The following is a 27,411-nucleotide window of genomic DNA, read 5'->3' as shown; positions in this document are numbered from 1 at the left end:
GATTTCTAGTCGCCCATTTGGCTTGGGTGCAAACAAAACTATACTTGCTCCAGTCTGTCTTCTGAAACTCAGTAGATAAATCATAATCAAAATTGAAATGTGAGGTTGTGCGTGCAACTGAGAATAGAAACTGAGATGATATTCAGAACAACACAATTGTGGATGACTATTTCAGCTTCATCAAGCCTGGAGAGCAGGATGACATTTACAGTTTGCAGGCATTTTCCCCCTCTTTCAAACAATGATGCTGAATTACCACCCTGGATGCTTTAGCTGACATTTCTGCATAGCAGGGGGTTGGACTTGATGACCTTTGGGATCCCTTCCAACACTATGATACTATGAACCAAAAATCTTGCAAAATTGTCAGGGAGTCACCAAATGGTATGTGCTTAAATAGTATTCATTCTTCTCTCTCTTTGTATTTGTACAGGTGACGACTGGTGGAAGAGCAAATTACTATGTGTCCTACAGAAGGGAACCCTTCACGCAAATAAAATTGCCCAAGTACTCGCTACCAAAGGTAAATGTGCCTTGTATAAGTAGTATTGATAAGTACAAAGTCTTTGACAAGAAGAGATAACTTAATCAAGGAGATGGCCATAGCTCAGTATTAGAGCACTGGCTTTGCAGGCAGAAAAACTCAGCATCGATTCCTGGCATCTCCAGGTAGGAATGGGAATGCCAACTGCACGAAACCCTGGAGAAGTGATGCTAGTCGTTGCAGAAAATACTGAGCTGGATGGAACGATAGTCTGATTTGGTGTAAGGCAGCTTCCTATCATCCTGCTTTGTTTGTTACTTTTCTATCATTCTATAAAGATATATATTGTTTAATACATTTCTATCTGTTCATAAACAAAGGAACATAGGAAGCTTCTGGAGTCAGACCAATTGGGGCCATCTATATGTACCTCAGCCTTCTTTTTCTTTGGCAATCACTCATAGCTGAGTAACATTGTCTTCCATGAACATGGTCTTAACAGTGAGTCTGTAAGTGACTGTGGAGGCCAATTCTAGATCCACGCGTCCTTCCACAGTGGGGACATAGGTTTCTGGATGGCGCTTGATCACGATGAGGGTTTGCCAAGCGTGCCTTCCTCTCAGAGCATTTCTCTCTTTTGTTCTGAGTTCAAGCATTTTCAAAACCCATGACACCTTTGGTAAAGGCTGTTCTCCAATTGGAGCGCTCACAGACGAGTGTTTTCCAGTTGTCGGTGCTTATATTACATTTTTAAAGATTTACCTTGAGACAGTCTTTGAACCTCTTTTGTTGACCACCAGCATTACACTTTCCTTTTTAAAGTTCTAAATAGAGTAGTTGCTTTGGAAGGCGATAATCAGGCATCCTGTATGGAAGTGAGAGCTGGACCATAAAGAAGGCTGATCGCCGAAGAATTGATGCTTTTGAATTAAGGTGCTGGAGGAGACGCTTGAGAGTTCCATGGACTGCAAGGAGATCAAACCTATCCATTCTTAAGGAAATCAGCCCTGAGTGTTCACTGGAAGGACAGATTGTAAAGCTGAGGCTCCAATACTTTGGCCACCTCATGAGAAGAGAAGACTCCCTGGAAAAGACCCTGATGTTGGGAAAGATTGAGGGCACAAGGAGAAGGGGACGACAGAGGATGAGATGGTTGGACAGTGTTCTCGAAGCTACCAGCATGAGATTAACCAAACTGCGGGAGGCAGTGGAAGACAGGAGTGCCTGGCGTGCTCTGATCCATGGGGTCATGAAGAGTCGGACATGACTAAACGACTAAACAACAACAATCAAGCATCCACACAACATGCCCAGTCCAACGAAGTTGATGTTGAAGAATCATTGCTTTGACACTGGTGATCTTTGCTTCTTCCAGCACAATGGCATTAATTTGTCTGTCTTCCCAGGTGATGACTGGCAATGACTCTTCAGGATTTCAGACTGGGAGTGCCTCCCAGACCTACCTGGATATACTAGAGATTGCCTTAATTTTCCAGGTATTAAATAGCTCCAAGATTGATGTTTTCCAGGAAAAGGGCAATTTGGTAGCCACTTTGGGATGGATGGAAATTCTAACTCCTTTCTTATTGCTGGAGCTTAGTCTCTCTTATTGCAAGTTAAGGCACACTGTCCTGGCTGGCTTGACAGCTGTGCTTTCCAGGTCTGCTTGGTAGAAGGAGCCCTTTAGGCTGTGAATCTTCCAGGAGCAATAAAACATGCAAATGTATAAATAAAAAATGAAGTAGGATGAAACTCCTTCAAGGACTCTGGAATCTCCTTCCCTCTTCCTCACTAACCACCCTGCAGCCATTTTAAAATTAAAAACACACAAATAAGGAAAGGCAGAATATGATAATTTATTGGCTTGGTCTAATAGAAAATTGTTTAACTTCACTCATAACTCATGGTCCTTCCCCTGCTGTGGCATAAGTCATGGTAATTGCTTTGTGTCCCAAAGGGCAGAGAAATATAAAGATTGGGGGGTAATAAGCCTTTTATCTTTCTTAACAGGACATGCATATTATCAGCACAAATGAGAATCAGGTGTTTGCGGCAGTTCAGGAATGGAACCAGAATGACACATACAACCTTTACATTTCTGACACCCGAGGGATCTACTTCACCCTAGCCTTGGAGAATGTCAAGAGCAACCGAGGACTAGAGGGGAATGTCGTCATTGACCTTTATGAGGTAGGCATCCAAAGCCATGTTGAAGCAACCTTGTCTCTTACAAATATCATTTCATAGTAGGGCTGTCTGCTAATTATTGTTTTTTGTATTATTAAGGATTATTGTCTATTACTTAGCATGTTTGCAATGAAAATTAGCATTCATAATTTTATCAGGGGAGCAATACAAATACTTTAAGGATATGCCCAGTCTCAAACCTTCCATTCTTGGGCAAGGTGATTGAGCGAGTGGTTGCTGAACAACTCCAGGCATGCCTGGAAGAAGCGGACCATTTGGATCCCTTCCAGTCGGGATTCAGGCCTCATCATGGGACTGAAACTGCCTTGGTCGCACTGGTTGATGATCTCCGGCGGGCTAGGGACAAAGGTGAGAGCTGTTTCCTAGTTCTGCTGGATCTCTCAGCGGCGTTTGATACCATCGACCATGACATCCTTCTGGACCGTCTTGAGGGGCTGGGAGCTGGGGGCACTGTCATACAGTGGTTCCGCTCCTTCCTCCTGGGCCGTGTTCAGAAAGTGGTGGTGGGGGATGAGTGTTCAGACCCCTGGCCGCTCACTTGTGGGGTGCCTCAGGGTTCTGTCCTCTCCCCCATGCTTTTCAACATCTACATGCAGCCGCTGGGAGGGATCATCAGGAGGTTTGGGCTGGGTGTTCATCAGTATGCAGATGATACCCAGCTCTACCTCTCTTTTAAATCAGAACCAGTGAAGGCGGTAAAGGTCCTGTGTGAGTGTCTGGAAGCGGTTGGGGGATGGATGGCGGCTAACAGATTGAGGTTGAATCCTGACAAGACAGAAGTACTGTTTCTGGGGGACAGGAGGCGGGCAGGTGTGGAGGATTCCCTGGTCCTGAATGGGGTAACTGTGCCCCTGAAGGACCAGGTGCGCAGCCTGGGAGTCATTTTGGACTCACAGCTGTCCATGGAGGCACAGGTCAAATCTGTATCCAGGGCAGCTGTTTACCAGCTCCATCTGGTACGTAGGCTGAGACCCTATCTGCCTGCAGACTGTCTCGCCAGAGTGGTACATGCTCTGGTTATCTCCCGCTTGGACTACTGCAATGCGCTCTACGTGGGGCTACCTTTGAAGGTGACCCGGAAACTACAACTAATCCAGAATGCGGCAGCTAGACTGGTGACTGGGAGCGGCCGCCGAGACCATATAACACCGGTCTTGAAAGACCTACATTGGCTCCCAGTACGTTTCCGAGCACAATTCAAAGTGTTGGTGCTGACCTTTAAAGCCCTAAATGGCCTCGGTCCAGTATATCTGAAGGAACGTCTCCTCCCCCATCGTTCTGCCCGGACACTGAGATCCAGCTCCGAGGGCCTTCTGGCGGTTCCCTCACTGCGAGAGGCCAAGTTGCAGGGAACCAGGCAGAGGGCCTTCTCGGTGGTGGCGCCCGCCCTGTGGAATGCCCTCCCATCGGATGTCAAGGCGATGGACAACTACCTGACATTCAGAAGACATCTGAAGGCAGCCCTGTTCAGGGAAGTTTTTAATATGTGACATTTTAGTGTATTTTTTATCTCTGTTGGAAGCCGCCCAGAGTGGCTGGGGAAACCCAGCCAGATGGGCGGGGTACAAATAATAAATTATTATTATTATTATTATTATTATTATTATTATTATGCTTTGTTTTGCTTAATTTATGACACTTCCGCACCACATTTCTTCCATGGTGAATGGTCTAGGAGTTGATCCAACTGTAATATCAATGTTCAGTCTATTTTAGTTCATTTTTGTCCAACTAAACTCTTGGTTGAAAGTTCATCAAAATAGGAACACTATCCCTTAAATGATGCTAGACTGTCCATGTGCTCAGTACTGAGGAGTACAATGCAGGTCTTGAACTCAGCTCTCAAAAGTGTTAGCCTGAATTCTTCCTCAGCAGTGCTTTCTGACATATTTTTTACTGTTGAAGCTTTGCAAGCGTATGGAGATGCCTCTATCTACAAGGGATGCCAGATTGCTGCTCCCAAGCTATGTGCATTCCACGAAAGTGAATTTATGTTAATTAGTTTGGTATGGCTGCAATGTGCACATCAGAAAATAGCCTGTGTCTTTAACCATCTTTCAGAAGAAATATTTGTGAAATGTTGGCAAACATGTAAGTCTGTGCTGGCACCCTGGGGGTGGGGGTGCTGCTTGTTTGTTTTTTATTGGCAGCTTTTGTTGCCTGTGAAGTCTCAAATGAAAAAGGAAGGCTAGTGAAATCTCATATGGCAGAAAATCTTCCTAGGTCTATCAGTAATGCTATGTTTTTTTCTGTGGATGCAGATTCATCTTCCAATTGTCACTATGTATTTGTCACTCTCTCTTCCTATGGGACAGGCCTGATAGCCTATCTGAGCATAAATATTCACTTGCAGCTTTTTTTACCCTTGCCATTTTGACTAATAATCAGATGAACATCCTGAATTTTCTTATAGTTTAGAAACAGATTGATTATTTATCTATTTTCAGCTAGCAAGCATGATTCTGTTGTTGCCTAAATACAATATAAATCTTGATATCTGTAGAATTCCATCAGGCAAGGCAACTTCAGCCCTAGTTTGAAGGCAACACTTCTCTTCAGTTTTCTTGGGGAACAGAGGGGGAGAAGCAAAGCTGGTCCATAAATCTACACATTTTTGAGCCACCAGAGGAACTGATGTTGCCCAATGCTATCATTCAGAAATATAACTGCCAAACAACATTTAAATCAAGATCAAGGCCATCTTTCAATTGAGTGCATTTCTTTCTTTCTTTTTGAATGAATTTTAAGCAAAATTACAATAAATAACCATAACAGTTTTCTTTCTGTCTCTATCTCTCTCAAGTGAAGCCTAAAAGAAAGTGTCATGCCCTCCATTAATAATTTTCTCCAGAAATTTAGCCTAGTCTTCATTTTAATATTATATTCCTAGAAATATATACAGTGGTACCTCTGGTTACGTATAATTCGTTCCAGAGGTCCATTCTTAACCTGAAACTGTTCTTAACCTGAAGCACCACTTTAGCTAATGGGGCCTCCTGCTGCTGCCTTGCCGCCGCTGCACAATTTCTGTTCTCATCCTGAAGCAGAGTTCTTAACCCAAGGTACTATTTCTGGGTTAGCTGAGTCTGTAACCTGAAGCGTCTGTAACCTGAAGCGTATGTAATCCAAGGTACCACTGTACTTTATTTGCCTGTCTCTGTACATGATATTTTCATAAGCCACCTTGTAAGTTTATACCCTGGAAGACTGCTGAATTATTCCTGGCTACTGTAATTATGATGTATCATGTTTGTTGGATTGTTTTAATGGCATATTCAGTCATTATTTTTTGTTTTCAAATTTTTACTTTGTATTGAATTCCTCTGTTCTGCATTGCTGCGGTATAGTTTTAATGAGAGCCAGCTCATAAATATTTTAAGTAAAATAAAATAAGAAATAAGAAAATAATATTGGAAATAAATGTTCCATGTTGTGAGTACATGGATTAATTTCATTTAACAGGTTATCCTCAAGCAATTATGTAAACTTGATCCTAGACACTTGTTGAATTGTTCGGCAGCGCGAAGCAGGAGCCTGCTGCATCTTTTATACTTTTCCCCACTATCACCCTTTAAGATGATTGGGTAATAGTCCTGGGTGATTGTCGTGCCACCCCAGCGTGAGGGCGATAGCTCCACCCATGCCAGGGTGGGGGGAACCAGGTTGAGAGCCTGCCTGCAACCAGGACCATCTATTAAGATGATCCCATTTGTGCACACTCATTTATCAAGGAGTATTTGAGTGGGCATATCCTGGAAGTGTCATGCATTGCAGCCAGTGCCCAGTGTGGGATTTCAAAAAGGAAGTGGGATTCTTTGGTCAGGCTCAGTTATGCCTACCTGAAAAGAAGTGGGATGGTATCTCATCCTGTCCTATCTAATTTCAAGCCCTGATCGCAGCAGCAGATGTACAGGTTTTTGGCTAGACATGTGCACATTATTGGTATGGAACAGAATGATGTATAGAAAGGTTTCTGGAAAGTCGGAAAGAATGGAAAGAGGTAATGCAAAACTGGTGGCAGATGTCGAATTGAGAACGACCAAAAGGCCTCTGATGACAGAATGGGCAGCTGGACCCTGGACACAGGGACCATCTTTGCTAAAGGAAGAATGTTCCCTAGTGTTCAAGATACAGAAAAGGATGAGGCTCCTGTCTTGCCTAAAGTAGCATGCAAAATGTTTGGGTGGTTAAGTTATATACCAGCCCTCCTTTCTATACAGGGGCATATTTTAGAAACAGAGCTGTGGAATAAGCAACAGCTATGAATATAAATAAAGAGGAACAGAGTGGGGCTGTTAAGTTCCTAATATGCAGAAAAAGGAAGAAGCAATAGTTTTAGGAGTTCTGCTGCCAAAGAGGAATTCCTCTGGAGATGAGATTAAAGTCTTCTTACTGGGTTCTTAAGAAGCAATTTGTTTTTTGATAGAAAATTTTGAGCTCACTTCCCATGTGGATTTCAAAAATAGGTCTCTGTCGTTACTTGGGCAGTGTCAGAAGCCTTTGTAAGAAACACTTTCTGTATTTGAAATTACCCTCATTTTTTTAAAACCCTTTTTCTGAGATCCTTTTCCATTTTTTCTGCTGGTAAGGAGAGGCAGCTGATAAGTAATTCATTCAGCAAGGTGATTGTGGTATAAATTATATTTCTCTGCTGTGGAACAAGTCAAGCTGGTGCAGACTTTCGGATAAAGAATGCTAAAAGCAGACACATGGGTGGCCTCCCTCCCCTTCTCCTTCCATATCTCCCTTGGGGTGTTTCAACAGTAAAACTCAAATCTTAAGTCATTTCATATTGCAAGAACACTTCCTCTGAATTTCAGGAATTTTTTTTAATCCCTGAAAATTTGGGGAATACAACCAAAAAGCAAAATGTTCTGCCATAAATTTGGAAGTGGGTATTTTACCCCACACTGGACATGTGCAGAAGCTTCCTGCATTGGCCTCTGATTTAATGATATTCTTGCAATGAACCAATGCAAGAAACTTCTGATCATTCCCTACATGGCCAGCAGCATCAAGAAAGTGTCCAGAAATTCTGGAACCCAAGAAACCCATTTTACCTTGGCAGTTAAGCAGTGGAAGCAGTAGATCCGAAATCTGGACTGGACTCAGAAGGTTCCATAAAGTTTGGGCTGTAAAATTTGAATCTGCCAGATCACTGCTAGACAACAATGGGTAGATCTGCCTACCTGTGGGGATCCCCACTTTTCTTTTTAATTCATATCTGTGTTAGATACTTCAGCAGGATAGGAAGATAAAATATTATCTCTGGCATAAATTACAGGTCATTTTATATTACATGAAAACAATTCGCTTCCCATTTATTTGTGTTTTTTTAATTCACTTTGGTTATTCATCGCCTAGCACAACTGAGAGAAGCGGCAATTAGTTATGCCATCTATCTCCTTCTGTCAGTTCTCATTCCTTGCTCCCTCCTGCAAAAATCTCCTCCTCCTGCAGCAGCCCATACCGCCCACTTTTTAGTTAGGGCCAAAGCTATCCTAAGTCTCCTCTGGAAGATTCCTTTTTTTCCTCCCGCACACCAACCCCCTCAATCTGGCAGAACATAATTTTGCATACAGCACTTCTGAACTTGTTATTTGATTCATTTAAATCCCTGCAATAACAGTGCATTAGTCAAGCATTTCACTCTGAGAGGCTCCATGGGAGCTTCTTGCAAAAGACTTGTTAAGTCTGCCAATGGACTCTGCAATGTGACGATACCAAGAGACACCTGAGATCCAGACTCATAGTAATAGACTAGCTTTCAAGACTTGCTGTGAATTTCCCAGAGCATCTGACAGGCTACTATTGTTTGAAATATGATGCTCAACTAAATCTGATCATCATTCAAACTGCACACTGTTCTTCTATAAAACCCACCAGAGAAAACTTTCCCATTGACATTCCCTACATCTTCCAATTGACACCCCCTACATCAGGGATGTCCAACTCCCAAGAGACTGCAATCTACTCACAGGAGAGAGAAAAAACTGGCAGTGATCTTCCCCTTTTTTGGGGGGGGGGGTTCAGGTCAAAGTTGTTGAGCTTGTTTTAGAGGGGAAAGCCCCATTATTAAACTACAGTAAATTAGAGTTATTGGACAAGGGGAAAGGGGATTAGTCACTCACCAAAAGATCACCAAGGAAACAATCTGCCTCACAGCGAAAACTCCGTCTTCTGTTCCAGCACTCATGAGAAAATGGAGGGCAGGGCGAGGGGGCAGGGCCAGATGCTCTTAGGCAAAAGCAAAGGAAGAGGAGGCCGTGATCAACAGTGATTGACCGGAACCTACCAGGGATTGACCAGTCGATCCCGATCGAACTGGTGGATATCCCTGCCCTACATCTTCACTTGTGGAATCTCATTTTCCTCTTTTCCAACTTGAGCCGCCAAAGAGAGCTTCCATTCTTGTCAATGGGAGTTTCGTTGCCTTGCTGTGTTCGATCAGGTTCAGTAGTTTCCTGATGGGGTCTGTTATATTGCGGCCAGGGACAAAGCCAGTCTGGTCTGGGGCTATTAACTTGTGTAGGAAGATTTTTAGGCGGTTGGCCAAGATTGATGTGAATATCTTGTAGTCTTGGTTTATTAATGAGATTGGGCGGTATGATTCTACTTTGAGGCTGTCTTTTAGTGGTTTTGGGATGGAGACTATTTTGGAGTGGGTCCAGGTTTTGGGGATGGGGGCCCCTTTTATGATGTCGTTGAATAGGCGGGTCATGTAGGGCATCAAGGGTTCTTTGAATTTCCTATAGAATTCTGCTGTGAAGCCGTCTGGGCCTGGGGCTTTGTGTGGTTTCAGGTTTTTGAGGACCACATCTATTTCCTCTGGGGTGATAGGGCTGTCCATGAATTCCTGTTCCTCATCAGTATGGCTCCCCTTTATCACATACACAGCCCAACAGGACAATGACAATAATCCACCAACAGCATACAAATCAATATGGCTAACTTGATCCAAAACACCCACCCACCTCACTCACACACGAAAACAAAGATCACCACAGCCAATCACAAACAAACAATCACATCCTAGGCCAACCCCAACCTCTCTCACCACCAAAGGAACACAAGTGAATAACACAAGCATGCTGACACCAAACTACATACATTAAGCATAATAGAAACACCGCTACCCGACCCCACCCCCATCCATCTCCCCTCCCTCCACCCTCCTTTCTTTTTTTTTCTTTTCTTTTTTCTTCTCCCCCTAATGCCTCAACAAATGAAATGGATTTGTAAAAATGTTACACGGGGGGGAAAAAAATACGAGGCATTATACTTACACTGTAAAACAAGAAAACCCTTAATAAAATATATTAAAAAAAAGAGAGAGAGCTTCCATTCCACTTTACCTGTGTCAAGGGCCATTTACTCATACACTCTCCAAAATGATCTGAAGTCATTCCTGTAGGTGTGGTGGCAGTTTGGTTTGGTCTTTCTGGGGATTGGATTGATACCATGAGGGCCAAGAATGAGTTAAGACAGAATGGACAATCTCCTTAAAGTATTGGCTGATTATCATGCCACAAAGAATTTATTTAAATTTGTTTGCTAGCTCCTTCTGACTTTGCTGTACACTACTGACTGTGCCTTGTTCTTGCCTAGTCGCCCGATGTAGTTTTTCATCTCTCATAATTTTTCCTAGGTAGCAGGGATCAAAGGCATATTCCTGGCTAACAAGAAAGTGGAGGACCAAATTAAGACTTTCATCACCTACAACAAAGGGAGAGATTGGCGTTTGCTGCAGGCTCCAGATTCAGATCTGAGAGGAGACCCCATACACTGTCTGCTGGTCAGTGAAGGAAATTTTCCAAGTTGTAATTAGTGGGCCCATGACAATGGGCATTTTCTAAATCCCAGACAGAAAAGGAACTCATTGAAATCCATGGGATGCCTCCATAGGATCCAGCCCTGCATAGTTAGTCCCCCAATTTGCATCAAATATTTCCTCCTCCTGCCACTTTTTGGCTGATAATTAAGTGAATAACTTATCAACATCTGGTTTCACAGTCTTTTCAAGCCAGAAGGGATCATTATGAAAATTTAAATGAAAGCTATGGAATTGTCCCAGACTTTGAAATGTTCTACAAAGAGATAGCTTGGCATCAATAATATTGATTTACATGGGATCTTTCCCACATTTGAGAAGATCTATAGTGGCTTTCAATACATTTAAATACGACAACATTTAAATGTTTAAGTTATAAGTAAAATAATAGCAATAACCACTCAAAATCAGACTAGAACTAATTGAACCGTTCCAAGTGTAATCTAAAGGGCTTGAATAACTTAACTCCACCTGTTATCCCACTTGAAAAGCTGAAAGATGTTCAGATGGAGTTCAGCAAATTCCCAGAAAAAAGGAAATTTCATGGTTTCAACAATGACAGAATGTCTTTTCTTTGGTGTTTTTGATGCTCTTTCTGTTTTCTGTATTTCTATTATTAGGCCTTAGCATGAATTATCAGTGGAACCATTTAAATCTTAGTGTATATTTATTATACAACAATAAATAGTATATAATAAATATACACAATGGGCAGGCTTTCCCTGTGCCTGTGGAACAACATCACCTCCGAGGTGCATTTCACCATGGTGTTGATATCCATTTATTGTCAGGTGAAGACTCACTGTTTAACTAAGGCCTATTGGGAGGGGTGAGCTGTATTGCGCTTTTCAATTTCTGTCATTGACGCTTTTAGTTGTAGCAACTTTTTAAAACTCTTGTTTTACATTACGCAACTGTCTGGTTACGTAAACTTTGGGATGCGCGAGCGGCAAACCCGGAAGTATTTGACCGGGTTTCTGCGCATGCGCATGTGCAGAAGCAGTCCTCAGGTTGCGGAAACCTCGGGATCCGACCGGACCTCCGGAATGGATCCCATCCACTACCAGAGGTACCACTGTATTTTAATTTTTTCGCTTAACTTTTTGAACTATTTCTGCCCTCGGACCTTTGAATGAAGGGCAAATAATCAATAAATGAATGTTTAATTTGAGATTTTTTTATTTGCCTTTTAAAGATTTGTATGATTGTTATGCCTTGTACTGCATAAACCTATTCTTATGTAGGTTTGAGCCACTTTTTGAGCCGCATGGTCTATCTGGGAAAATGACATACAAGTAAATTAATGGTTGTGATGATACCTGTTGATCATGGAGAATAATCTTTTACTAGTGAGGGTCAAGATGAAGAGGCAGCAGCCCCTTTTGAATTTTTGGACTATGGGTTTACTTCAACTAGCCATGTGCCATATCCATACCATACATTCAAGGCACTATTCTACCCCTTGAGCTGTCATGGCTCTCCCCCCAAAAACCTGGGGATTCTTTTAGTTTGTTTAAGGTGCTGAAAATGAGACCCCTATTCCCCTCACAGAGCTACAATTCCCAGAGTTACCTGGGAAGAAGCATTGACTATTAAATCAATTTGAGGATGTTTGCTGGAGTAATATAATGGTGCTTTAAATGTATGGTGTGGATGTTGCGATGGAACATTCTAATGAAACTTTTGTTTCATAGAACTCAGATTCTCAAAATAATAAGCTGTTTGGAGAAAGGAACTTCATGGCTTTAACAGCCTGGTCCAGGAAAGTGCAATCCATGTGCAGGCATGAAATGTCCCATGCAGACTGCTACTATGGATTGTGTTCATATGCAGCTTGCTGCATGGGAAAGGCGGTGGGGGGGGGGGCAACATCCAGTGTTACTGATCAAATGCTGAGTTTTGAGAACTCTGTGCCTAGGAACTACTTCCAGCTGCCTCTTCCTCATTAAACAGGTTATCTGTCATGCCATACTTGTCTGTGAGGATGCCGGAAGAGGTGCTTGAGTACAGCAGTGTATCTGGCAAACATTGCTTTCTGTAATAATTCATTGAAACCAAGAACAATTAATAGAAATGGAAATTTAGAATGGAAATGGACGCTGGTCCCTTTCATCAGGCTCTTTGCACAGTCTCAAAAAACAGAAGAAAACATGAATGTAATACCAGGTGGCTGGCTTAGCCCATTTATTCAGTGTTTCTCTACCAACAGTTCTCTTTCTTCTTTCTCAATCCTTCCAGCCCTTCTGTTCCTTGCATTTGCATTTGCAAATCTCAGAAAACCCCTATACTTCAGGCAGCATCTCGAGCAAAGAGACGGTTCCTGGACTTCTCGTTGCTACAGGTAAAGGAATTGACTGGACTCTGTTGCTCTTACTCTTTTCAAGCACAGAGCTGCTGTTAACATTAGGGGGCAGCTCTGCCATTAATCAAGTGCTTCATGAGGAATGTTCTCCCTGGATTTTGCACTACAATGAAATAAAAATATTCTAGATTTTGTCCCTAATCAACCGAGCTAGAACCTGGCATTTGTAGGCATATATCTTATTCATCCAAGTAGACATTTTGGTTGACTGGGCAATCATTTATGGTTTTGTGTGGGTAGATTAAAAGCCAGTGTGCTGTCACAGTCATAGCACTGTTTATCCTGTAATAGACATATATGATTTAACATATAATGCATGTAAATGTTCCTGTCTATATGATCATGTATGTGCTGTTGCTGTTACATTTATACCCCACTTTTCCTCCAAGGAGTTCAAAGTGGTGTACATGGCTCTCGCTCTTATTATTTTCACAACAAGCCTGTGAGGTAGACCGAAAGTTGGTGACTTGAATCCTCAGGATTTGAACCTTGGCCTCCCAAGTCCTATTCCAACACCTTAACTACTACACCATACTGCTTGATTTGTGGTGTGCAAAACAGGCTGTCAGGGATCTGCTTGCAGGGAAGGGGGGGAGAGACAGGAACATACAGAGAGCCCCCTCCTCTGTTGAGCAGCTGCACTTCGTCAGAGTCTGGGGAGGGGGAGCTTTCAGGAGACACGGAAGATGAGAGAAAGGGGAGCCAAAACACTGCTACCAGGGAAAGGAAGGTGCAGCTTCCGTCGCATAGCTTTCCATGTAAGGAAAAAAGATGGAGAGATGGTTTCCCTGGGTTTCTATGCTGGAGGGGAAATAGGAAGAAGGCACTTCCGGATTCTGCTAGCGATTGAGGCAGACATGGTTTTGAAACTTCTGCACTGTACATAAGTTTTGCACTCAATAAAGCCTGAAAAGACAGGCTGTTATCTTCGTGAGCAACCACACTCCCACCTCACACAGGCTTTGCAGGTGCACAACAGTCACATCCTACTATGATGTCTGCCAACCAATAATTCCATTATAACTGGTTACTACAGTGTAGATGGTCCATATACGACTGATGCTGGAAAGAATAATGTGGGCCCACCACCTGGCTTCTCTAACAAATAACTATTAAAGTGCATTAGGTACAAAAGAAATCAAATATGCACAATAACATTACCTTTAAACCCAAGGAAACCTTAGATCTTTCCAGTTGTGAATTTTTTTGGAGATTCATATCCATGCTAAGTTATAATTACATTGAATTTCTGTCAACACAGCTGACTGTTGTGGTTACTGTGTGGGCACTATCACCATCATTTTTATATCCCTCTGCCTTGCCATCTCTCCATTTTTCTTCCCTGGGTGGGCTTTCATGCCATCACTGTGCTGTTCCTCTGTCAGAGTCAATTGCCTGTGAAATAGCATTGATCCATGCTGCTGTGCTTCACAGTAACCCTTACACCCAATCCAACACAGTTATTTGCTGCCAGTTTGGCCTCTTGGCCTATAAGCCTGGCTGCCTCCAACAGCTCGCTAAAGCTCAGCCTCATATTAAAACACGGAGGTAGAATCCAGTAAGAGATGGGTATCACCAGGAGAAAGCACAAATCATTGAAAATGCCTTTGAACAAACATGTATGGCGTATATTTGCATATTGAAATGGGATGAAAACCCAGTGCCATTTAGCTCCTGTCTAAATTGCCATGGTGGCTCCAAACATCACTCAGCCTTGCTTTCTTTATGGCTGTGAAGTTGCAGAAAGTGGTCACAAAGTATTGCCACAAATAGATCTTTAGCTGGTAGGCAGTGACACAGTTCCTTTGAAGCAACGCCATTTTATGCCCTGCTGAATCTATAGTTGGTTGCTCTTACCCTTAGGCAACGGTTCATTCAAGCTTTTCACAGTGGCTGTTGGCTGTTGGGACAATGTGCCTTGCATGGCAGGCTGTCTTGCAGCGACTGGCAGCAACTTTGTATGTGGGCTTAATACTCTTGGGGGCATTTCTACGCATTATACCTTTCACAAAGATGCTGCCAAAGAATTAGTTGTGGTGGGTATGCCTGGCAGCAGCTTAAGAGCTGCTGCTCATAATTCATGGACTGTTTTCCCCATCAAAAAAGAAACTGAGAACACTTTGCCACTAGTGCATTGATGTCCTCTGCTTGCCAGTGAAACCTGTCTTTAGCAGATCTCAGGATCCTAATGACAGCTTCTTATGCCAGCAGTGCCCAGACCCTGGTAATTAATTGTGACAGCCATCACAGCCCCTTTATGTCTGCATCTGCCTGCTCACAGTAGGATACCTCATCAAGATGGCCATAGTCATCCAGTCTTGTGTAGAGTTCCCACAATGCTTAGCTCAGTGGGAGCTGTCCAATGGAACAAAAAAGCTTGCTGAATGGTTGTCACTGTAGATAGCTTGTTTGTGTAACATGGGGTGTGTTCTGTAATTTCAAAACCTGCCAGCAAGTTGGCATATTCCTGATCACAGAATCTTGTTGTGACGTCTCTGGCTGCTGGCTGATTACATGACCCATGCTTGGGCTCAAGGTAGACAATAACCTTGGGCTAGGCAGGAAAGCAGTAGGTAGTCAGGCAGGAAACAGGTTGAGGGGCAGTAGGCTGGTGACCTACAAATGGCAGCAGTGGATCGGGGAACTTTATTTCAGCCAGTGCCACCAGCCTGGCCTTGTGCTGCTTACTGATTTCTCAGGCCAGGAGGTTATGAACTGTGTTGTGGATGTGCTAGCTGTAGATCCTTCCTTATATCAGCAGCCCAGCACAAGGAGAGAGACATTCTCAATTCAAGCCCTCTTGCATATGACATAACTAGACTAGACTTGACTGCTCAACTTTCAGGAGATCCTATCGAATATTTCCTTGAAATTGTAAGATCTAGAAACTTGTAGCAGTGAAATATTGAGCCATCAAATATTCACATAGATTAGCTTCTATTTCTAGGAATTGGAAAGAAAGTATAATGGTATCCCTGCAGGGAGAGCTGGCCGCTGTTATTTTATTGAGAAATCGCTCTATATAAATGAAACCTAGAATGAAGGAACTTCAGACAGCTCTTATCCACTATCATTTTTACCTATTAATGCACCTATAATTTTCTCTCTAAATAATAGCATGTTACATAGAGTTAAGGCATGTTTTAAATTTGCTGTGGGCTCTACAATTGAACAAACTGCTAACTGAACTGCAATGACCGCTCTCAAAAGAAGTCATGAATGGAGCTAGAGGGAGTGGATGAGAAGGGAGGAAAAGGGAACCCACTTATGCTATGGTAGTGAGCAGAAAATAGGAAATAGAATGTTGTTTGCAATGAGTGTTACTTTATGCCAGGGGTTTCCCAGTTTTCTACTCCCAAGGTCCACTTGAGAAGACCACCAGTCACCCGATGGCAGGAGATGGGGCTGGAGTCAGTCACAAAATGCCATGGAGATAGGATGCTTGAAGATATTATAGCTCTAGCCCAGTGATGGCCAAACTTGGCCCTCCAGCTGTTTTGGGACTACAGCTCCCATCATCCCTAGCTAACAGGACCAGTGGTCAGGGATGATCGGAATTGTAGTCCCAAAACAGCTGGAGGACCATGTTTAGGCATCACTGCTCTAGCTGCTCACTCCACCTCTTTCACTTCTGTCTCCATCTCCTCCATTACTTGTCCTGGAAGAAAGGCAAGAGAGGAGATGACACACAAAAGAGGCTGCTGGGAGGCAGCTGGAGAAAGTGCGACCAACATAAACCAAAGCAGTGGGCCGCCTGTGGGCCCTGGCCCACAGTTTGAGAAACACTATGCAAATACAAACTTTTTCTATGAAAGAGTTACTTTTCCTTATCTGGTGTTATCAATAGACCATGGCATAAATATTCCTTTCATTCTGTCTTTAAAAGCATTCTGCCTCCTGGGAATATAGGAAGTTGCCTTACACATGTAGCTCAGCCTTGTCCACACAGACTGACAGTGTCTTCTGTGGTTGTAGACAAGGAACATTCCTGGGCTGACCTGGAGATTCCAGGAGGTGAACCTGGCAACTTCTGCATTCAGAGAAGTTGCTCTACCATTGCTTTATGCCTCTTTCCTTAAGTTTTATTTATATAACAACAATATATTGTTGTTTATACAGTCTTTGATTCAGAACATTTGTGTGAGTGATGTATACTGTGGACACTTCAGTGTGTGCAACCTGTATGCACACAGGTGCTCTAGAACTGGAGGGCTTTGCAAGAAAAGGGTCCATAAAATCATCACAGGAAGAAGGAAAAGAGTCAGCTAGACTGTCCGTCTCTGACCTTCCGTTGCCATGACACAGATTAACAGTGGCACGGTTGGTTTTGCACACAGGAAGATTCTATGGGCTATATACATACCTGGACTTGAAAGCCTCCTTGGACCTTGTTTGAGCCTCACTACCTTGTTTTCCACATGCACAAGCAAGAAGATGCCACAGCCCACGCTCACAGAGGGTGCCCAGCACCGACATGATCATATGCAGAACAATGCATTTCTGTATCTCTGGCAATGACAGGACAACCTTTCATGTGGCGCTTTGTATTAATCGCAACCCTTAAGCCTCAGGTTTTATTTTCAGCAACATAAGTGCCATTACAAGTTGGCAAGCTGCATCCTCCGCTCACTGATAGGAATGTGTCAAGCTGCATCTGGGCTTTAATTCTTCATTTTCAAACATTAAATGTCAGGAGCTCAATTAACATTTTCATTAGTGTATATTTATTGTGCTCCTATTGAGGCTACACAGAAGTTTGGGACTGACTCTTCTTTTCCTGTTATCTTTAAAGTAAAAACAAAACAAAACAAGCAGCTTACCTTCCTTTTTATTAGGATGAACTTCATGTCTGCTTTAAAAGTTAGTCACCCTGCAGGGTATGGAATGTTAGGAAATAAAGACACGGTGTCAGTTATTTCACCTGAAAGTCATTGTGTATCGTAGAGCTTTTAAACCCAGTTGTTGTATGTTGGCTTTGAGAAAAACCTGAGTATTCTGTGCTCCACATGCAGACAAACAGGTTGCATTCCATCGTGGGAGACGTGCAGGACGAGGCAAGAAGGGGTGGGAGTCCTTGCACTAGCTTCCGGGTTAGCTGATTCTAGCCCTGAATTTTATATCAGATTTACTAAACTCACTTCAACAAAGGATCAAGGAAGGTCTGACATCTCTTGAGTTGAAGTTCTGAGTGGTTCTTTTGAGTACTCCTGGAATGATCTGCCAAGCTGCAGCAGACACAGAAGTAGCACTCCACCAAATGCAAAACAGTTCCAGGGAAGGGATATGTAGTTGTGGAATTCTAACACAAAATCAGGATGTGGCATGCAACAGCTGAGAAGGGAAATTGGGGTCTGAATTTCAACATTGCTGTTAGGTCTGTTATGTTAGTAAATTCCCAGGGAAAAGGAGGCAGCCTATGTTGTGCCTGGGTGTTATGGGTGGCTCATAGATAGTTTTGTTGAGCGAGTGCAGAGATGGGGAACTGCCCCAAAGGAGCAGGATTGCAGCCAGTGCCTCTCATGTCCTCCCTAACCATTTTAATGCCGTGTCTGTTTTGCATTAGTTACTCCTCCGGCTCAGGGTTAGGGAACCTGTGACTCAATCTGCATTGCCAATTGTCAGGGATGGTGACAGCTGTAGTCCACAAGGTCTGCTGAGCCACAGGTTCCTCATTTGTTAACTAAGACATGGAAAAATTCAGTGCAGAATCAGATATGCCATGAAGGGATATGGTAAACTTTGCTTCAGTTGAGTTAGGAGTGAGTTAGGAGGGATTCTGTTGGTTGTATTTGCTTCTTATTACCTTCTGAGTTTGTTTAAAAATATAAAGAGGTAAATGGAGGGGGAATCACTCTCCCTCATCCAATTCCTTCAATTTCACGAAGTGTTCAAGTTAAATGCAAATTAATTGGCTAAAGCATCAGATTGTTTTCAAAGGATTTAACGGGGTCCTGTTTGCGTGCCTGCTATTTATGGCTGTATGTATAACCATAACAATTACATGTTGTTGTTTTTTTTAAAAAAACAACCTTATTAAATGGAACACACTCTTTTATAATTTAATTCATTGCAAATAAACCTCAGCATGACTCAGCATAAACACAAATCCACTGAGCCATGTTTTTCAGTTAGTTCATTCCATGTTTTATGGCTTTTCACTCAGTCCTTCCACCTGCTCCACAGTGGTTTCCCCTAATTTCTGGATTAAGGGCAGGGGAGTACAGCTTTCTGCAGTTGATTTGCTGAGGGAAAAGTGTGATTCCCCTCTAACCACACAGGAGCTTATTATATATGTATCTGCTTGTATTTCAGGCAATGTGGGTCCAGAATTATCATACACAGATGTTGGCATGTTTGTTTCTTCAGATGGAGGAAACTCCTGGAGACAGGTAATTCCTATAGAGGTTTAAGGAACATTTGAATTTTCTGCATATTTATATATATGTTTCTAGTTATTTCACAGGTCTTGGAAGGACTCTACAATTCATGCTATATCTTACATAATTGCAGATCTTTGAGGAAGAGTACAATGTGTGGTTCCTTGACTGGGGTGGAGCACTTGTAGCCATGAAACATACATCAATGCCCATTGTCCATTTGTGGTAAGAATAATTTCTTTAACATGTTCCTTAACAGAAGAGATTTTCTTCTAATAGCAGGCTTTGAACTGACTCTTTCATGGTTCCTTCCATTGAATAACATTATCAGATGTTCTACCACTTGCTATAACCCTTTCTTAAGAATATTTCTAAAAAAAGAAAAATGATAGTGACTTGCTTAAAGGTACCTTAAAATTTAATTGTTACTTATTAACACAGTTATGCCTTATATTCCTGATATGAAAGGGTGAAAAGGCTGTTGAACAGCATTGAAAAATAATTGCATATTAAATAAATGACAAAGCTAATTCCAGATAAGGAAGAGAAATTCCACAACCAGCACATTCTATTATTATTTGTTATTAATTTATTTGATTTATGCACTTCCTTTCAAGAGTTTCCTAGGGCGGCTTACAAAAAGTTAAAATGGCATTAAAATAGGAGTTAGTCCCTCTATGGAGATGATTTCCTGGCGGATGTGCACAGGATTGCAACCTTAACTGAGTGGCATTAGGGAAAAAAGCAAGAGTTAACAGACAATATGCAATAGAACAGCCACACATCCCATGTATATATCAACTATGCCATTGCTCTTTGAAAAATCCTCTTTTGCCACAGTGTATAAATAGAATTTCTGTTGGTACTTACAATTATAACACTGCTCTCTGCAATATACATTGCACTGAGTTGTGCTTCTAATGAACTGACCTGCTCCAGCTTCTGAAGCTGTTAATGGAGAAAATTGAAGGGAAAAGAGCTTTCAGGAACTGACATCTAAACACCCTGTGTGTGTTAATCAAAATAATCTTGCAGATGGACACTTGTGCCTCTCTGTACAAAATGAGGCATTATGGCTTTCATTCAAATAATAATACAGCTTTTCAGTAGTCACAATGTGGAGTTATTAATGAATAGTGCCCTTCAGCTTCTATCACTGATGGTGGGACTGGTGGTGTTGGGGCTTTGAAAGAAGACAATGAACTTAAGCTGAAAGTTCAAACTATATTTCTTCAAGCATTTGGTTTCCCATTATGGCTAGAGATGCTGGAGAAAATTGATCTTTGCAAGTTCCTATGCAAAATGACCTGATACGCACCTCTCGGGTGAATGTGCAGATCAGAACTTCAATAGCCGTCAGATTTTGTACTTCACTGAATGTTGCAATGCTGTGTTGGGGATGGGAAAAGTTAAATGCATCAGCATTTAACTACTTATTTTGAGGGGAAATATATATTTGAATATGTATTTTTCTGAAATGCATTTTTTTTTGGGGGGAGTCACACACAGAATCAAATTATGAAATGATGATGATGGGAAATGGGAAAGTGGTATGCAACAGATGTAGACAAGTGGCGCTGTGGGTTAAAGCCTCAGCACCTAGGACTTGCCGATCGAAAGGTCGGCGGTTCGAATCCCTGCGGCGGGGTGCGCTCCTGTTGCTCGGTCCCAGCGCCTGCCAACCTAGCAGTTCGAAAGCACCTCCAGGTGCAAGTAGATAAATAGGGACCGCTTACCAGCGGGAAGGTAAACAGCGTTTCCGTGTGCGGCTCTGGCTCGCCAGAGCAGCGATGTCACGCTGGCCACGTGACCCGGAAGTGTCTTCGGACAGCGCTGGCCCCTGGCCTCTTAAGTGAGATGGGCGCACAACCCCAGAGTCTGTCAAGACTGGCCCGTACGGGCAGGGGTACCTTTACCTTTACCTTTATGCTATAATACCATTTTAGCATATTTTCCATAGGGTTGATCTAAAGGACCATGGGGTGGGTGTGCTCACTCCACCATGAAACTATTTCATTTTAGTGATCTTTGGTGGAAGACAAGGATTAAAATGGTCAGCTCTTTTAAAGTGGTAGGCAGAACAGTTTTCACTGTGTTTTGCTAAGAAAAGGAGACTGATCACAATTTCACACTGAATCTTTCTTTCTAGAGGAGTGCTGCTCTTCCAATGAAAGCTTTCTGTTCTCTGAAATGTTGCCTTTCAATGTAAAAAGATTTGCATTAGCTCTGTTTTCCAATGTTATAGACATTTTCTTAGCTCCAAAGAAACTAACTGAATAACCAGCAATTTGTTCATTTGTTTTATTTTATTTATGAGCCTTCAAGAGCCTGCTTTTTAGATAGATGTTAAAATAAAATCTATCCATCAATAAACTGTCATGCTGTACTGTCAAGCAGATTTAAGCAGATTTAAATTTTCAGTTCCAAATCCAATTTTCAATTCATCTGTCTTTGGAATCTAAATGCATTGACTGATTTGTTGCTCACTAATCAGTTGATTAGACGGAAGGGATCTGCATGGTGTTTTTTTTTATATAATGTATGCTGATGTTCAAGTATGTCATTAGAGGTTCCTGAGGATCCAATCTTTACAAATTCCTCTACATCATCACCTGATCCGCAACTTTCAGACATCTCTCGAAGATAATAGATCAGAACTTAGTTATCCATTAGATTTGGCTCTTCTCTGAATGCTGTGACCCAGTTCTTGGTAATTTAAACATATCAAAATACACATTTTCATTTAAGAGAAAATACACATTTAATAAATATTTGCTTTAATGAATAAGAACATAAGAAGAGCCCTGCTGGATCAGACAAATGGCCCATCTAGACCAGCATCCTGTTTTCATAGTGGGTGTCTTGCCAAATGCAAGGTGGTTCTTTTAAAATGAGATTCAGAGGCAATACAGACACAAGTGAGTGAGAAGATTAAAGATGTTATTCTAAACAGGAAGCAATATAACCATGACCAAGCAGGCACTTTGATCTGCCACTTGGAAGCCCTCAAGAAGTGGCAAAGTGACTCCCCCAGGTAGCTTCAGTTTTCACGGCCCTGCAGCCATCAGTCCATGCACAAACTTCTCCAAACTCGGCCCAGCACCATCTGATTTATAAATAGCTAACCACCTGCATAGCTTGCCTGACTGCCTATGCTAGGCATAGGCAAACCTGGCCCTCCAGATGTTTTGGGACTACAGCTCCCATCATCTATAGGTAACAGGACCAGTGGTCAGGGATGATGGGAATTTTAGTCCCAAAACAGCTGGAGGGCCGAGTTTTCCTATGCCTGGCCTATGTGCTACTAGCTACATGCAGATTATTCATTAGCTATATCTCCCAATGGACTGCAAGAAGATCAAACCTATCCATTCTTAAGGAAATCAGCCCTGAGTGCTCACTGGAAGGACAGATCCTGAAGCTGAGACTCCAATACTTTGGCCACCTCATGAGAAGAGAAGACTCCCTGGAAAAGACCCTGATGTTGGGAAAGATGGAGAGCACAAGGAGAAGGGGACGACAGAGAACAAGATGGTTGGACATTGTTCCTGAAACTACGAACATGAGTTTGACCAAGCTGCGGAAGGCAGTGGAAGACAGGAGTGCCTGGTATGCTCTGGTCCATGGGGTCACGAAGAGTTGGACACGACTAAACAACAACAACATATCTCCCAATGCTTTACTTTCTTCAAACAATGTCCAATATCAAAAGAAGGTACCCGGCAATATTTCTTCCTTCCAACAGATTAGGACCAGGAAATTAAAGGCTGTTCTTCAGCCATCAAAGAGCTTAGAGAGGGGGGAGTTAACCGGAGCAGGAATGATAACCAAGTTAGAGCACTATCTCCTCGAAATACAGATACCTTCTGGATAGATTGCCCATACAGTGACCAACCATATGGCTGTGGGAAACCTGCAAGGAGGAGCTAAGCAACAGAGTACTCTGCTCTCCTGCAGTTTCCAGCAACTGGTATTTAGAATCATTACTGCCTCCATCTGTGGAGGCAGAGCAAAGCCTCCATCATGACTAGTAGCCATGAATAGAATTATCATTTGTCTAATCATCTTTTAAAGCCATCCAGGTGTCAGCGTCGCCTTTGAGCCAGTGCCACCGACTGGGCTCAACCTCTTCAGCCCCGACTGGGCCAGGTGAGCTGGGTAGCATTTCCAGCGACCTTCCACACAGGAAGCAGGTCTAAGTGCTGTGGACTCACAACTCAGAGCTGTGAGCGCCAAACTCACTTCCAGTAGTCAGCGGAGCACAGCAGAGCATGAACCACACAAACGACAGCTTCTGTAGAATAACTTCCTTTATTCTCTACAGCTACTATACAAACTAACTACAGACTAAATGGAGACGTTGGACTGCACTAAGTGTTACAGCTGCATGAGCAGCGACCTTATCTATACACAGATAACACTCAGACTCCCCTTTGAAGTCAGGCTGGAGCGGAATATGTAATGAGCAAAATCCGCCCCCTTCTCTCTGAAACATCAGCAGATTCTTGCAATGGGAGGGGTGAAATATCCTCACCAGGTTGGTGACCTTCACTGCCTCCTGCAAAAGAGAGTTCCACAGTTTAACTATGCACCGGGTGACAAAGTACTTTCTTTTTTTTCTGTCCCGAATATTCAAACATTCAGCTTCACTGGATGTCTATGAGTTCTAGTGTTATGAGAGAGGGAGGGTATATATGTAGGAATGGGATGGAATGGTTATTAGAGGTGAAAAAATATTTGAAAGAGACGGACCATATGTTGACAGGTCTGCCCAAGGCTTGATTCTATGAAACATTCTCCACCATCAAGGCTTTAAGACTTTGACTTGGCTTTTCTGGGATTTACAGAAGGATAGTGTGGATTCCACAGGGGCTTCTGCTTTTGGAATCCAAAACTCGGTGAAGACAGTTCTGCAGGGGAAAAAGAAATCTCATATCAAATATAGCCATGAACTACAGTGGAATAGGCAGAGTAAAATCCTACCCATTGTAAATAAGGATCAAACTTTGTGTGGTAGTTCTGTGTGGTTCCTCTCCAATTTTTTTTAAAATCAAATGCAGCTTTGAAGGCTGCACTTGGGGGCATTTGTGTGAAGAGAGGGTTTTTTTCTCTCCCATTGTTTTCTCACCAAAAATCTCTCTCCCCCCCCCCCCCGGTGTGTGTGTTTGTGTGAGGAATGGGGTGGTGATATTGTAGCTGGATGAAAAGGGTCTATGAAGCCTTTGCCTTGTTCCTCCTTTCCAAATTGCCACCTCTGAGGCCACATTTAATTTGTAAAAATAAATAAATAAAAATGTCAGAGAAAGCCTTCAACATGACTGGCCATCACTTGTTTGGTCCTACCGAAGGGACCAAGCATAGTTCTTAGCCATCTTACATAAAAATACCTCACTTATGTATGCTCACCTGCATATACATTTTTGTATAGTTAAGGTCAGCAGCTGCAGATGTATTCACTAGACAATGAAAATCTGTAGTTTGTTGATCCTTGTGCTCCATTCCTCCAGCTATAACTAGGATAATTTCTATGTTTAATTCTGGAATTGGAATATGCATGTTTTGCCTCAGGCTCCACCTACTCCAATTCAATTGCTTTCCCCCTTCTTTTATATTGCTGGTGAGCTGACGTGCATTGATCAAACAGGAGAAAAAATAATATTGATACTATTGTGCATAAGAGTGCATCAGGATTCTTTTTTGACATGTTTTTTGATGTGCATGTGTGCTCCTGTGCATATGCAAATAATCTTGATGCAATTATATTGACAGAAATAATCTAGATGCAATTGTGTTGGCTGTTTTTTCGCAGCAGCTTCTTAACATACACAAGTGCACACGCACACTGGTAAACTTATATGTGCAGTCATATATACTGCCTTATCAAGTTTCCCAGTCTCTGTCATTTTTGCATATAAACTTATCTATTTCTGTACTAAAAAAAATCCCCACTTTTAATATGTTCTTGAAAACATATTTTAAAGCTCATCTTATCTGAAAATGCAGATTTCTAAATTCATTTTTCTTACACACACACACACACACACACACACACACACACACTTTTGTTCATGTTTCTTTAAAACAAAAAACAAGAAAACTGTCTGAATATTTGTTTGTAGATCACATTGTCCACAGGACCACAGATTGATCCTGGAGGTGTGGATTAAGTCAGGTCATATCAGAAAGCAGAAGATTGGATTCCTCAAGCATTCCTAGTTCTGTGATGTTTGACAAGATAATTCAATGTGTTGTATTCCCAGAACACTTTATTTATTTATTTTTGCTTGAGTTTTCATATTTCAGTCTGCATACATACTTACTCGCACAGTTGCAATACATTCACACTACGTTTCTTTCCTTTTTGAATAACAGTTGAAGTTTTAACTTTGTAACACAATGCATATTTAAATCAAGAAGAATTTTGCATAGAGTGTTCAAAATAGTAAATGTGGTAAAAATTTTGTGAGAACATAAAACCTGCCTTTGATTATTTAAAAAAAAACCATTTGCTCCTGCAACAAACTAATAGGTAATAGTTGCCTGCACTTGCTGAAGTGACATTACTCAGTGGATTTGTAACTGGCTGACTGACCGAACCCAAAGGGTGCTCATCAATGGTTCCTCTTCATCCTGGAGAAGAGTGACTAGTGGGGTGCCACAGGGTTCTGTCTTGGGCCTGGTCTTATTCAACATCTTTATCAACGACTTGGATGATGGACTCAAGGGCATCCTGATCAAATTTGCAGATGACACCAAACTGGGAGGGGCGGCTAACACCCCAGAGGACAGGATCACACTTCAAAACAACCTTGACAGATTAGAGAACTGGGCCCAAACAAACAAGATGAATTTTAATAGGGAGAAATGTAAAGTATTGCATTTGGGCAAAAAAAAATGAGAGGCACAAATACAAGATGGGGGACACCTGGCTTGAGAGCAGTACATGTGAAAAGGATCTAGGAGTCTTGGTTGACCACAAACTTGACATGAGCCAACAGTGTGACGCGGCAGCTAAAAAAGCCAATGCAATTCTGGGCTGCATCAATAGGAGTATTGCATCTAGATCAAGGGAAGTAATAGTGCCACTGTATTCTGCTCTGGTCAGACCTCACCTGGAGTACTGTGTCCAGTTCTGGGCACCACAGTTCAAGAAGGACACTGACAAACTGGAACGTGTCCAGAGGAGGGCAACCAAAATGGTCAAAGGCCTGGAAACGATGCCTTATGAAGAACGGCTAAGGGAGCTGGGCATGTTTAGCCTGGAGAAGAGGAGGTTAAGGGGTGATATGATAGCCATGTTCAAATATATAAAAGGATGTCACATAGAGGAGGGAGAAAGGTTGTTTTCTGCTGCTCCAGAGAAGCGGACACGGAGCAATGGTTCCAAACTACAAGAAAAAAGATTCCACCTAAACATTAGGAAGGACTTCCTGACAGTAAGAGCTGTTCGACAGTGGAATTTGCTGCCAGGGAGTGTGGTGGAGTCTCCTTCTTTGGAGGTCTTTAAGCAGAGGCTTGACAACCATATGTCAGGAGTGCTCTGATGGTGTTTCCTGCTTGGCAGGGGGTTGGACTCGATGGCCCTTGTGGTCTCTTCCAACTCTATGATTCTATGATTCTATGATTCTATGATTCTATGACATCTTCTGTTGCAGAATCCAATTTCTCCTGATTGGAGCTAAGCTGGTATTCAATTTGGGCAGCACCATCCCTCTTTGACTTTGTTCATGGCACGTTATTTCTTCAAAGTGCCTCAAAGCACAGCATTAATTAATAGCAAGTCAAGGCAGTGAAGATTGGCGCCTGTTTATAAATCCAGCTATTGTCGCTCACGATCCTCAGAACGTGCTTAATTACTTTGGAAATGGCTCCAGTGAAACCCTTTTATGTGCATTTATCTCCTCTCTCTCAATCCCAGGGTGAGTTTCGATGAAGGAAGGACCTGGAATAAATATGGCTTCACATCAAAACCTCTCTTTGTGGATGGGTCCCTCGTGGAGCCAGGCATAGAATCACAGATAATGACGTAAGTGGCAGAATTAATCAAGGTGCCTTGGCAAGACAGTGGGTTTGTGCCTTTTTGGCTGGGTTCATTTCAGGGCAAGGCTGTCTGTATGCTGGCTCTTATGCTTCATTAATAATTGTATCC

The 27,411-nt window shown here is 42.4% G+C and overlaps 1 protein-coding gene across 1 annotated transcript in view; it reads left to right on the top strand.

Moving 5' to 3' along the window:
• SORCS3 (sortilin related VPS10 domain containing receptor 3) overlaps positions 1–27,411 on the top strand; it is a 422,195-nt gene that overhangs the window by 322,347 nt on the left and 72,437 nt on the right. The window contains exons 8-14 of the mRNA XM_083741537.1: positions 434–523; positions 2,495–2,674; positions 10,341–10,487; positions 12,762–12,864; positions 19,198–19,274; positions 19,396–19,487; positions 27,181–27,288. Of these exons, the coding sequence (XP_083597663.1) occupies positions 434–523; positions 2,495–2,674; positions 10,341–10,487; positions 12,762–12,864; positions 19,198–19,274; positions 19,396–19,487; positions 27,181–27,288 (797 nt within the window). The remainder of the gene's footprint in view (positions 1–433; positions 524–2,494; positions 2,675–10,340; positions 10,488–12,761; positions 12,865–19,197; positions 19,275–19,395; positions 19,488–27,180; positions 27,289–27,411) is intronic.

The sequence above is a fragment of the Podarcis gaigeae genome (assembly GCF_964106915.1).
Source record: "Podarcis gaigeae genome assembly, chromosome: 5".
NCBI classification, from domain to species: domain Eukaryota; kingdom Metazoa; phylum Chordata; class Lepidosauria; order Squamata; family Lacertidae; genus Podarcis; species Podarcis gaigeae.
Note: the sequence above shows the minus strand (reverse complement) of the source record. Positions and strands in the feature narration are given on the sequence as shown.